This window comes from Neovison vison, chromosome 6 (genome assembly GCF_020171115.1).
Source record: "Neovison vison isolate M4711 chromosome 6, ASM_NN_V1, whole genome shotgun sequence".
NCBI lineage: Eukaryota > Metazoa > Chordata > Mammalia > Carnivora > Mustelidae > Neogale > Neogale vison.
The window spans coordinates 193,017,721-193,030,890 of NC_058096.1; the positions used below are offsets into that span (position 1 = coordinate 193,017,721).

The following is a 13,170-nucleotide window of genomic DNA, read 5'->3' on the forward strand; positions in this document are numbered from 1 at the left end:
TATTTTTTTCACTGTAATAACCTCATTGTTTTTGGTCTTGTAATTTCTAGCTTGTCAATATCAATCAACATATTTTTCTGCCCATTGGTGTGGCTAATCAATTGGTTAGTGGATCCACTTGGCCACAGATGGATCATTACTAACTCGCTACAATTCAGACTTCTTTCTTTCTTTCTTAAGGTTTAATTAATTAATTGATTTAGAGAATGTGAGTGGGAGAGAGGGGCAGAGGGAGAGGGAGAGACAAAGAGAGAATCTCAAGCAGACTCCAGCTGAGTGTGCAGCCCAACATGGGGCTCAATCTCATGACCCTGAGGATCATGACCTGAGCCAAAATCAAGAGTCAGATGCTTAACTGACTAAGCCATCCAGGCCCCCCTTAGTGGTCTATTTCGTGAGATAGTATATGAATCAATCAAGTGCTTCTTAGACATTTCAGAACCACATGGAGGCCGACTGAAAATTCCAGGTCTCAGATAGGTAGGTAGTCAGGTGAAGGTGAAATCACATCTTGGTCAACCAGGTCTCAGATAGGTAGGTAGTCAGGTGAAGGTGAAATCACATCTTGGTCAACAGTCAGGTATTTTCAATAACCATGTCCTTCATAAGTGATCCAAGCCAGTTTTTATCTGGAGTCACTTCCTTGGTGTTCCCAGGGAAAAATTTTTTCCTTGTGTGGCTCTGTGGCTTTGATTAGGGTCCTACTAATAAGCAATGGAAATGAAGATGCCCAGCTGGGAGAAAGAGCTAAGAGGGTTGCAAGAGAAAAAAAAAAAAAAATCAAAGCTCTGGACTTTGTGCCAATTATTTGACAGTTTAATGAACCATGGGTATTGGTGCAAGGCATTCTTAAATGCTGAGAGCCCCAGTGAATCCAAAGCTGTGTGTGTGTTTGAGAGTGTCTGCTTGTTCTGGAATCAAAGAAATAATCTTAGCAAATAGTAAGGGTATTTTTGCCATCGTGGGGGTGGAGTGGGGAGGGGAAGATTTCACCACTTTCAAAAGATGATAGGAGGAGGGTGAAAGTCTGAACCTCATTTCTCAGTTGGATGCCCCCAAACAATCAAATTTCCTCAAGTTTCTTCCTGTTACACAATTGTGCTCTTCACACTCTCCTTCTATTTTCAGACATGCCAGCTGATAAGGGATTCAATCCAGTTCCCCGGAGCCTGGTTACTTTAATGGGGTTGTGTTCTTTCCCCTCTTTTCCCTAACGTCTGAGATCTGAGTGCCAGGTCGGGGGTGGGGGAGCCAAGAGAGGGGAGCTGAGTGACAGAAAGGCCAGACAGTGTGAAACCCCATCTTAGGGTGGATTGCATTTTTCTGTAATGATAGCAGCTTACGTGGAATTTGGAGGTTCAGGAATAAAACACGATGTAAAAAGGGGTTTGATATTAACAGTGCAACAGAAAGCCTTCCAAAGCATTTGTCAAGATGAGAACGTCAGTGGAGTTTGCACTTATCCACTTGTTTTCCAGCTGATCAGCCCACTAAGATTTAATCAACACCGGCCACATATAAAGCACAATATGGACACCAGGGTAGATAATAATACGAGGCTGATGAAAACAAGGGCTCACGTTAATGAGTACCCACTGTTGTTATAGGGCTTTATGTGTCAGAACTCATATAATCTGACCAATGACTTAATTGTTTAGGAACCACTGTTACCTTTATGTCACAGGGGAAGAAACAGAAACACGGAGAGGTTCTGTAACTTGGCCAAAGTCACACAGATGGTACTGACTGGTGCTTCTGAGATTTGGGCCCAGGTAGTCTGAGTATAGAGCTTCAATTCTTAACCACTGGCTCCGACTGTCTCCTCATGAAAGATCGAGGGTGGTAGGAATAAAGGAACTAGCTCGAGGCCAGGAGCTAGGTGTTATTTTGCTATGTGTCCTTGGTGCCTAGCATAGGGCCTGGGACCCACCAAGGCTGAAGCAGCCAAGATCCTTACTCTAGAATCCAAGAAAGAGCTTTGTCTTAGAATCGAAAAGGAAACACCACATGAACTTTAGTTTGATTGAAACACAAAAAATAAAAGCCAACAGTGCCTGAGGGAACTGTAAGGAAAAACCAACATAAGACAAATTCCGTTTTAAAAAATAGTGGATAGGTATTAATCGAATAGGGAAATGTTTTGGCCAATTCTTTCCTGATGTCACGCTACTTTGGGAGTCTCTGTGAAATGACTCGGAGTCCTGAGATTAAACTGGTGCCCCGAGCTGGTTGGAAACATTCAAATAGGCTTAAATTTCATAATTAGAGATGGAGTCTGGAGCTGTATAAAAGTTCTTGGAGACTTCTGGGAAAATAACAAGTTTTTTCCCAAGTTAACATCTATAATTGGTTAAAGAATTGGAACTGGCACCGTTTTCCTCTCTAGTTTGTCCACTAGATAAGAAGGGAGAGCTTGGGAGATAAAAGTTACAAAGCTGAGATATTTAGACTGTGTGCTTGTGTGTGCATGTCTGCGTGGGTGTCTGCATGTGTCTGTGTGTGGGTTGGTGGTAGCTACAAGAGGAAACACAAGAAGACAGAGGGACTGGGAGAGGCCAACAGCCAGCAGTAAGGTCCGTGGACCCAGAGAAGGTGACTCATTAGGGCCGTAGGTAGCGTGTCAGTCTCATGGACCCAGAGAAATGAACACGGTGAGAAGCAGATTTGCCTAACAACAGAGCGTCTTCCGAGCTGCTGTGCTCAGATACACCTGCACTGCTTCAGGGGCCAGTAACCTGGGGCAAGCCTCTTAAACTTCCACAGCCTCAGTTTCTGCTTCTCAAGGTTAGGAATTAAAATAGGAAACTCAGGTTAGCTAAAGCATTTAAGGAGAAGCCGTGACAAGAGCTCATGCAGGATTTGGCACACGGTAGCTTCTCAACAGCTACTGATGGTTGCTATACATCGGGGCTTATCAACCTCACCACTATGGCTCTTTTGAGCCCAGTACACTGTGTGGTCCTGTGCACAACAGGATGTTCAGTGGCATCCCTGGCCTCTTCCCACTATGCTCCCCGCCAAGCAGTGACAATCAGAAATGTCTCCTAATGGGCGCCTGAGTGGCTCAGTTGGTTGAGTGACTGCCTTCGGCTCAGGTCATGATCCTGACTTCAAGGATCAAGTCCCGCATCGGGCTCCCAGCTCCCTGGGGAGTCTTAGTTCTCCCTCTGACCTTCTCCTCTCTCATGCTCTCTCTCTCACTCATTCTCTCTCAAATAGATAAATAAAATCTTAAAAAAAAAAAAAAAAAGAAATGTCTCCTGATATTGCCCAATGTCCCCCACCCACCGGCAGAGAACCACTCTTCCATCTGATGAAGGGAGCGTGGTTTCTCTTGGGTGTGCTGGGCCATGGAGTAGACACATTGCACATTTCAGGTTGTTTTAAAAGAAAGAAAGAAACACACAAGAAAGACACATTGGGGCCTTTGCCGCGTTCCCTCTTGGTCCTAATTTTTCTAACTGAATGATGAGTTCCCTGGAAGGAAAGAAAAATCTGAAAAAATGGTTGGGGTTCAGACAGACAAGCTAAACTAGCCGTCTGAATACACTGGCTCCAACACAGGACGAGAGGAGCTCTGGGCTTTGGAAGAATCATGCTAATTCTATTAGTAGCTCACTGTCTTTATGAAGGCTATTGGACGGCGGCTCAGATCTTTGCTTAACTAGTTAATTGGAGAAACATGGCACCAAATAAAGTGGGAATTAACTTTCATTTAAATTAAGAATTTGCTAATCTTAAGAAGCTGGAAACGAGCTAAGGTTACAAAATCTGATAAAATGTGTCGATGGTGTGCTGGGAACATTTTAAATGGGTTAATTTATTTCCCTTCATCCGCAGTACAATTCTGGAAAAATATATTTGTTGGTGCAACGTGTGTAATAGTTTGGATAAACGTACGTATAAGGTTAGGTCCATACCTTTTTGTAATGTCATCACTTCTTGTTTCAAAGAGTAGGGAGGCAGAAACCACACACACACACACTCCACATCACCAAACAGACTGTCAGATTTTGACAGGTGTGCCCCTACAAACAAGATACATGCTTTGTGGTCTTCAAATAATGTTATTCTTTTTAGCATCAAACACACTGTTCCTGGGGCAGATCTTCTAACACAATCTCCACTCATCTTCTCACCAACCACCAGGTGCACTGGGGTTGCCTTAATACCAGCCCACCCGACCCCAGGGGAGGGCATGGACTGGCTTGTGGGCAGAGAGGTACAACTCCTCCTCTAGGTTACCAAACCCCATCTATGTACCCATAGCAGGTCATTTCTAGGAGAGTCATACTTATTAAATAATTTTCCCCACCAGAATGGATGCTCTCAGTTCACCCCTGTATACATATATGCTTGGCCTGTTGAAAACACTCAGCACCTAGGAAAAGGAAGTACACAGGCATGAAGTAGAAGGGTTGGGGGGAAGGCAAGGGGGAGAGGTTCCTCAGCAATTCCCCAACAGCTCGAGGCTGCGGTTCTGATTTCCAGCCCTGTCGACAGCTAAGAAAGATACAGTTGGGAGGAACCAGCACGTGAGTTTCAGAACACCCAGCTCTCTGCCTGCCTCCTGCTATCCTCTCTTAGGGATGTCTTCAGCCCACACTTGAAAATGGGAGCCTTGTTTTATTTAGGGGTTAAAAAAAATCCACCTTCCAGTCACCTAAGGGAGTGGGGTCACAGAGATAAAAAGGTTCACTGGGTGGCTCAACCTCCCAACTGTTGTCTTAGAAGCAGTCCTGAGTCCAGCTCTATCCCTGGGGGAACTGGGGAGAAGAGAATGTTTGGGGAGCAAAGTAGCATCGAGAGGGCTGCTGGTAGTTAAAGGAACCTGCCTGCAATTTCCTTTATGTGGCTAAGGGTCTACCCAGTAATGGGCAAGAGAGTGATTAAAATTAATGGCAATAACTACTGGGTATTTACCCTAAAGGTACAAATGTAGTGATCTGAAGGGGCACGTGCACCCGAATGTTTATGGCAGCCATGTCCACAGTAGCCAAAATATGGAAAGAACCTAGATGTCCATCAACAGATGATTGGATAAAGAAGATGTGGTATATATATACAATGGAATACTATGCAGCCATCAAAAGAAATGAAATCTTGCCATTTGCAATGATGTGGATGGAACTAGAGGGTATTACGCTGAGCGAAATAAGTCAATCAGAGAAAGGCAAATGTCATATGATCTCCCTGATATGAGGAAGCTGAGAGACAGAGTGGGGGGTTTGGGAGGTAGGGAAGGAAAAAATGAAACAAGATGGGATTGGGAGGGAGACAAACCATAAGAGATTCTTAATCTCACAAAACAAACTGCGGGTTGCGGGGGTGGAGAGGGGGGTAGGGAGAGGGTGGTTGGGTTATGGACATCGGGGAGGGTAGGTGCTATGGTGAGTGCTGTGAACTGTGTAAGCCTGATGAATTACAGACCTATACCCCTGGGGCAAATAATACATGATATGTTAATTTTTTTTTTTTTTAGATTTTTATTTATTATTTATTTGACAGACAGAGATCACAAGTAGGCAGAGAGGCAGGCAGAGAGAGAGGAAGGGAAGCAGGCTACCCGCTGAGCAGAGAGCTGCATGCGGGGCTCGATCCCAGGACCCCAAGATCATGACCCGAGCCAAAGACAGAGGCTTTAACCCACTGAACCACCCAGGCGCCCCCATGATATGTTAATTAAAAAAATTTTTTTTAAATTGATGGCAATAATAGTGCGGCAGTGAGATGCCGTTAATTTACCACTGTTAATTTAATACACTGTTAATACTGTGTGCCTTTCCCTGTGCAAAGCGCCTTGTAGGTTTTAACTCCTCCTTTCCTTTCAGCAGCCAAAAGATGTGTGTATCGTTACTGGCTTCGTTCTGCAGATGAAGTAACACACTTCAAACTCTTACAGGTCATACGGGGGATTAAAATCCAGGACTGCAGAGCTTAGCTATTACCGTCAAGATCACTGGACTAAGAGTCTGAGTCCTTCTGCTGCCGTTCACCTCTCTGACAACAGGCAAGGTTTCTAATCTCCCAGGGACACATTTTCCAACACCAGATGCTCAGTAAAGAGGTGGTAAATTGAATCCATAGAATGTGTCGATTCTAATTGCGCTCCTTCTCTCTCAGGCTTGTTCTGAGGTTAGATGGGAAAATACGTAGAATGCACAGAACGTAAACAAATGTGAATCACGACAGCACTGTGTGCCTGCAACAGCTTAGCACCTCTAGTCCCATAAACTGCCTTCGGTCAACCTTTATGGGAAAATCAGAGTTTTATGAAAAAATCAGAGAGCTTTTTCCTTTCCCACAAAATCTTGAAGTGGATATTGATTCTCCTAAAATCCTAGAGTAGTTACTTTAAACCAAACCTCTTCAAATCAGGATTTACCAAAATCCTGAGATTTTGGTGAGATCGTGTGTATTATACATTCATTCTTAGAGCACTCTGTAAGATATTTTTTTAAACTGACTTTACATTAATATGAAGAAACTCTAAAGCTTCACAGTGTCACTATTTGACATGAGATCTGAAAATGGCTCAGAATATCTCGACACAGACATCTAGGCAGGAGATGGGCTTTAAAAGGATACTCTAAGGAGCAGGTCAAAATGATCTAACCAGCGTTGACATTTCAATTCACAATCATACCATGATTCAGGTGGCTGTCTCTGCTTTCTGAGAACCGTCATTTATTCATCTGTACAAGAAGGCATGCACTGTAGTGATGTACAGTAGCCGCCTGATTCTTTCGGGCCGATTTTCTGGCGACTGGGTTATTAAGCATCATTAACAATATGTTACTTCTGAAGACATTCTTATTTTCATTTTTACTTAAATGTGTACCATCTTGTCAAGCATATTCAGTAGAAAAAGATCTTTTCAGAAAATCGCCATTGGTAAGCCTGGCCCTAGTCTGTCTGAAATTGTTCACAACTGCTTGCAAAGAGATAGGAATCAGTCCTGATAATCTCTGATTTATAATACCCATTGAACCTGGGCATTTAAAAAGCTTGTTTTCTGTCACTATCGTCTTCCATGTGTACCAGAGATAAACAGCCCCACAAGCAGAACCCTATGATTCTACTAGCATCATAGATTTACGGCACTCATGCCAGGACTCCTAATAGATTTTGAAGGCAAATGAAAAACGTCGATGACATCAAATGAGCAGAAAAGTCTAGGGGTTATAAGGTTTCTCTGTATATTTGGTTTCTCTATAACCAGAGTAAGACACTATAGGAGCCAACCAGGTGTATAAACCAACTGGTCTTACTCATCCCCACCCTTCTCATTTCATAGAACATTGCCTGCCAGGAATTTGGACCCTCTAGCATGGTGTTTATAAATTTGGGCCCTGGAGTTGGAGACCTGGTTTCAAACGTTCTACCCTCTAATAGTGATGTGACCAGGTGGAGTCAGGTGATCTCTCCCAGCCTCCCTTTCCTCATCTTTACTTGTGAATAGTAACATAAGCTAGGGGGATGCCTGGGTGGCTCAGTGGGTTAAGCCACTGCCTTTGGCTCAGGTCATGATCCCAGGGTCCTGGGATCGAGTCCCGCATCGGGGACAGACAGAGATCACAAGTAGGCAGAGAGGCAGGGAGAGAGAGGGGGAAGCAGGCTCCCTGCTGAGCAGACAGCCCGATGCGGGGCTCGATCCCAGGACCCTGGGATCATGACCTGAGCTCAAGGCAGAGGCTTTAACCCACTGAGCTACCCAGGCGCCCCTATTATTGTTATTCTTATTACCAACATCGTTACCAACCTCATCCCTTTCCTACACATTAATCTTATCTATTAATGATGTATAATGTCATGTCCTAGAGGATTATAGAATGAGATGGGAAATTGTTAATTTCTAGATGTGAACCAGTTTAAGAGGATCCCTGACTTCTTTAAACTGCTTGAATTAGTTCGTATCAGCATCAAGAGGTAACTTTGTTGTTTCATATTGCAGAAAATTACAGAATGAAGAAAAAAATGTGAGTTTTGCTAAAAACAAAGCAACAACAAAAAAGAATAGATGACAACAAGAACTGAGGTGACCAAGTCATTATCAGTAGCCATCTTTTCAAATAAGTAGGACTGACTTAAAATGGGTACCATTATTGTTAACATAGCATTTGAACTTTTTTTTTTTTAATGTTTGAATCCTCTTTTTGAGATCTTGTTCACAGTGTGGATTTTTTGTAACTTGCTAAATAACCATTAAGGGTGGGTATCTTTATTCCCCAACTGTGCCCTCATCATGGTGGGGCCAGAATTGATATGGTTTGCCGTTTGTGGTTGTAATGGCGTCCTGTGGGCCCTCCATAGCCATTCTGCCTCTGTGACTCTTAGGACTCAGGCTCATTTTTAAATGAACTCTCATCTGCTAAGTAATGAGCACATCAGGTTTTTAATATCACAGAAGTTTCATCTAGGAGCCTTTCCTTTTTTATGACTAGAATTATCTCCCCTGCCCCTCCCCTTCTCCCACGATGTAATAAAACAGAACCTACCCAGCGTAGTACACAATTCAGGATTTCATTATATCCTGCTTGGTGGGAGAGAATATTTACACAGAGATGAAGTAGCATGCCTTCACAAGATTATCTCGTATGAGGAGAATGTAGTTTTATATAGCAAAATCGGTCTTTTTCCACTTTGTGAGCAAAGTAGCTGAGTCAACTTCTCTCAGGAAGTCAGGAGAGTTCCTTAGACTTCAGAATTTTGTAACCTGGTCTACACACACCCAGGAATGGTTGTATGCGCCTTGGTTCTGTGATACATCTCTAGCAATCTCTTTTGTGTATCTATCTGCACATCATGGAAGGGCTAAGCCCAAGTTAGGGGACTCTTAAAAAGTATTTTAAAACCAATAAGACTATTAGCTCCACTTTGGGAGAAAGAGAAAAGACACTTGTCCACAAATTCAAGTTCATTACTCTGCTTCTTCGAAGATAACATATTAAAGTGCTAAAAATTTGAATTTTGGGGGGCTTTCATACTTAATCACAAAGCTCTGCAAATGGGGATTTATTACAGTTACCTTTTACAATGTGTTTATTTTAAAGTTCAGGTCTCCATAACATATTGATTAGATTAGATATCTGCAAAATCTATTTTACCCCCTAAAAGAATTTTGAAAAATTGGGTTCTTACTTGTATGAAGTTGAAACATCTAATTTTGTTTTTTAAAAAAATCTAAATAGCTCAAAAAACATTATTCCTGGCATATATATTGATTATTTTAAAATGTACAAACTGTGTCCATTTTTAAATGAATCCAATGAAGACATTATTTGATACTCTGTCTTCCATTAAAAAATTAATGAAAAAGTTCTCTTTAACAGTTGGAAATTTTACATGTTCTTTTCACTTTCTATGAATTTGTATTTCCATTGTACTTTCCTCACATAGTGTACATATTTTTTATACTGGAAAGCATTTTACTGGTCACTTATTATATTCTTTGTAATATAAATATGTACATACATTTAAATAACTTTTTGCCCATGATTCTAATGCTTTAAGTGTCAAAAATTTACTTGGGATTGGGCGGTATTGTTAATAAATATTATTAATGAACAATTGTTCCAAACAACATATATTATACATTTGATAATTATTAAATTTTAAAAAGTAAAAGTTTTATTAGAAATATCTGAGCCTTTTTTTCCTACAATTAGTTTGCATACTTTTGGGGGAACAAACATCACTTCTAGATGTGCCATGATTCAGCATAAATTCTCTCCCCATTTTTCATCTTACAGATGTGTTGAGAAACCCTGCTCGCATAAATGAGTAGATGAGAACAGATGGAGTTTTGTTTTAGCAATGTCATGAATTTCCTTGAATTTCTTCTGAGTTATATGTCCTAATCACATAGTGATCTGTCATCAAAAGGTATTTTTTAATGGTCTATCATTTGAGGAGTAGATTAAGACTTTTAATTTTATTGAAGTAAAAAATTTGGAAACCTCCTTATATGCAAAAGAGTACATTACCCATGCATTAAAATAACTCACTTTTGTCAACCCCAACACCAATATTTCAAATGGGACCTTTTTCATTAGCACCCGGAAAGTTTTGCCTCCTAGCAGTGTATTGTGTGGTGATATTTGGGATGGAGAAGATGGATGGTTTTCTTTTATAAAATGGGAGTAGGTAATTAAGGAAGAAGCAGCCAAGTATTTTTATATGCAGAGCATTCTCAGATAAAGGCAAGTGTATATGTGAAGGTTGAGAAATTTAAAATGTATTTCCTTAAAAATTACTCACACTCTGCCTTGAAGTGTAAATCTGGCAATTCACAGACCTGTACCCCTGGGGCTAATAATACATTATATGTTAATAAAAAATTTAAAAATTTTAAAAAATTACACTCCTGCGCCCCTCTGAGAGTTGTTATGCCCTGTAGGTGTGTGTGTGTCCCCCTATCAGGACATCCTGGGCTATCCTGGTTTTCTCCATGTGAGTTCTTGGACCGGTGTACAAGGAAAAAGAAAGTGGGAGGAGGGTCAGTGGTGGAAAGAGAGAGAGAGATTTAGAGAGATTGCTGGAGATAGGGGTGGGGGCTCAGAAATGGAATCCTCTATGCCCAGTCTATCATATACCAACCAAACAATCCATTCAAATAAGCACAAGTCACACTAAGTGACCAGTGAGAAAAATGATTGGCTGGCTCCATCATGCTGGAATAATAAATAAATCTGCAGTAAGCCTCACTCATCTTCCCTTGATCTCATGAGATTTCCAACCATTTATTTCAGAAGGGTTTCTAGCATGTCTCGTGATGTTTTTCCAGTTCAGGGGTGCAAAAGAATGGCAGACATCATGCTTCTGTGTTAGATCCAAGAGATGTGGATGAAAAAGAATGTGATTTAAAACAAAACACCCCCCCCCAAAAAAAAACAAAACAAAAACCCTGCCCCCAGGGCTTGCCCAACTCCAAAGCCCTTCAAGCCAAGGGAAAGAAATCTGAGGGGACGGAAAGGGTTACTGCAAGAAGTGAGCCACTTACAACGAGCGGGCCGCGGTTGTTCTCCCGATACTTGTTCTGGAAGAAAATGTAAACGACGGTGGCGGCCAGGGAATAGAGGAAGGCGAAGACAGCGACCGTGACGAAGAACTCGGCGGAAGATGAGGAGTCACCAGTCAGTGCCAGCTTCTGCCGCTCCTTCCCCTCGCAGGTGGGCACCTCAAAGGTCACCTGATGCAACCTAAAGTGCCAGAGGGAACGAGACTCTTTATAAGGCATAGGAGACTGAGCCAGGCTTAAGGTCATTTGGTTGAATGTTTTCTTTTCTTCAATGGCCCTGTCCCCTGATATTTTCCATGGCTGGCTCCTTGTTGGTATTCAAAAGTCATCTCCTGGGAGAGCCTTTTCCTATTAATATAAAATAGCTCCTTCCCCGTAGACATTTTCTATCCCATCATCCTGATGAACATCATTCATAGCACTCATCACTAGTCACACGATCTTGATGATGTATTTAAGTACCTCACGGAAAGGGCGTGAAGACGCCATTTTTCTGCAAAGATTTCCATGAGGGTGGCATCTTGATTTTCTTCTTCTCTGTATATCCTGAATGCCTGACCCTTGTTACGCACTCATTATACAGGACTTGGATAAATGAATGAACATTCTTGATTCTGTAAGATGATGGATCGATACTAATTTGATTGAACTTTAGAACTTCTATTTTAGAGAGTAATTTCTATCAGGCATTCAGACTCAATAGATTACCTAATAGAGAGAAATAAGATTTGGGGGTAATACTTTCTGCTTAACAAATGACACCTAAGGAAGTGTGTTTTATCCAGTATAGTAGCTCATGTTGTGAACTAGGTGGTAAACTATAATTTAATATAGAAGCCAAAATTCTGCTTCATAAGAAATAACTAAATTATCCCTTGAGTATTATGGAGGTGCTCGGAAATAGCCATAGGAGGGATATCAGCAAATACCTCTTGGAGAACTATCTATGAAAGCAACAATAATGATAAAGCTATTGATGAACCTGGAAATTTCCCAATTAATACTAGAAAGTATTTTTTTACTGAGCAAAATCCCTTTAAAACAGATTTGTTGTGTACTTTCTCTTATACTTTATACAGTAATATAATGATAAAATCGTAGTAACAATAGTTACTAATATTGGAGCATTTATTTATTTATTTAATATTTCATTTATTTATTTGAGAGAGAGAGAGAAAGCAAGCAGAGGGAGGTGCAGAGGGAGAGACTCTTCAAGCAGACTCCCTGCTGAGCCTGGAGCCCCATGTGGGGCTCAATCCCACGACCCATGAGATCATGACCTGAGCCAAAATCAAGAGTCAGATGCTCAGCCAACTGAGCCAATCAAGTGCCCCAATATTGGAGCACTTCTGGTGTACCAGGTATTGTGTTTTATACTCATTATTTAATTGAATGCCCATGGCAGCCCTGTGACGTAGGCACTTTATTGCCCCCTCCCCCTTTACAGGATAAGAAATTGGTCTTAGAAAGATTAAGTAATTTGTCTTAAGCCACATAGCTAGTAAATTCAGCAGGGATTTAAATCTGTGCCTGACTCTAGAGCTTGAATTTTTTTTTTAAAGATTTTATTTATTTATTTGACAGATAGAGATCACAAGTACACAGAGAGGCAGGCAGAGAGAGAGAGGTAGAGGGAATCAGGCTCCCTGCTGAGCAAAGAGCCCGATGCGGGACTCGATCCCAGGACCCTGAGATCATGACCTGAGCCGAAGGCAGCGGCTTAACCCACTGAGCCACCCAGGTGCCCTAGAGCTTGAATTTTTAACTTCTGCATTAACTGGTTTCTGTTAAATGATGAGAATATTAAACAGGATCAACGTTTCCTCCAAGTGAAGCTCATGGGTCACTAGCTTGCAAACACTAGAGGCCTTGTTAAAAATGTACGTTCCGCGGCCTTGTCCTACTCAACCACAATCTCTAGGGACAGCCAGTGCAGGGAAGTCCAGTCCCCCTGAGCTCCCCATTTCTGAGAAACCCAGTCTTTTCTATTTATTGCTTGACTTAAGGGAGAGCTGTCTACACAGTCCACTTGATCTTGCTTGTATATACTGAGGTTCCTCCTGTTTCTTATCAACCAGAAAGGGGTACGGTTCGGTACGATTCAGGAAAATAGAAGCATTCGTCCTGGTTACATTGTAGAGTTCCTTTCC

At 41.7% G+C, this 13,170-nt stretch overlaps 1 protein-coding gene across 1 annotated transcript in view; it reads right to left on the minus strand.

Annotated features, from left to right (window-relative positions):
- SYNPR (synaptoporin) overlaps positions 1-13,170 on the minus strand; it is a 156,098-nt gene that overhangs the window by 38,899 nt on the left and 104,029 nt on the right. Inside the window, exon 3 of the mRNA XM_044253241.1 lies at positions 11,003-11,201. Within this exon, the coding sequence (XP_044109176.1) occupies positions 11,003-11,201 (199 nt within the window). The remainder of the gene's footprint in view (positions 1-11,002; positions 11,202-13,170) is intronic.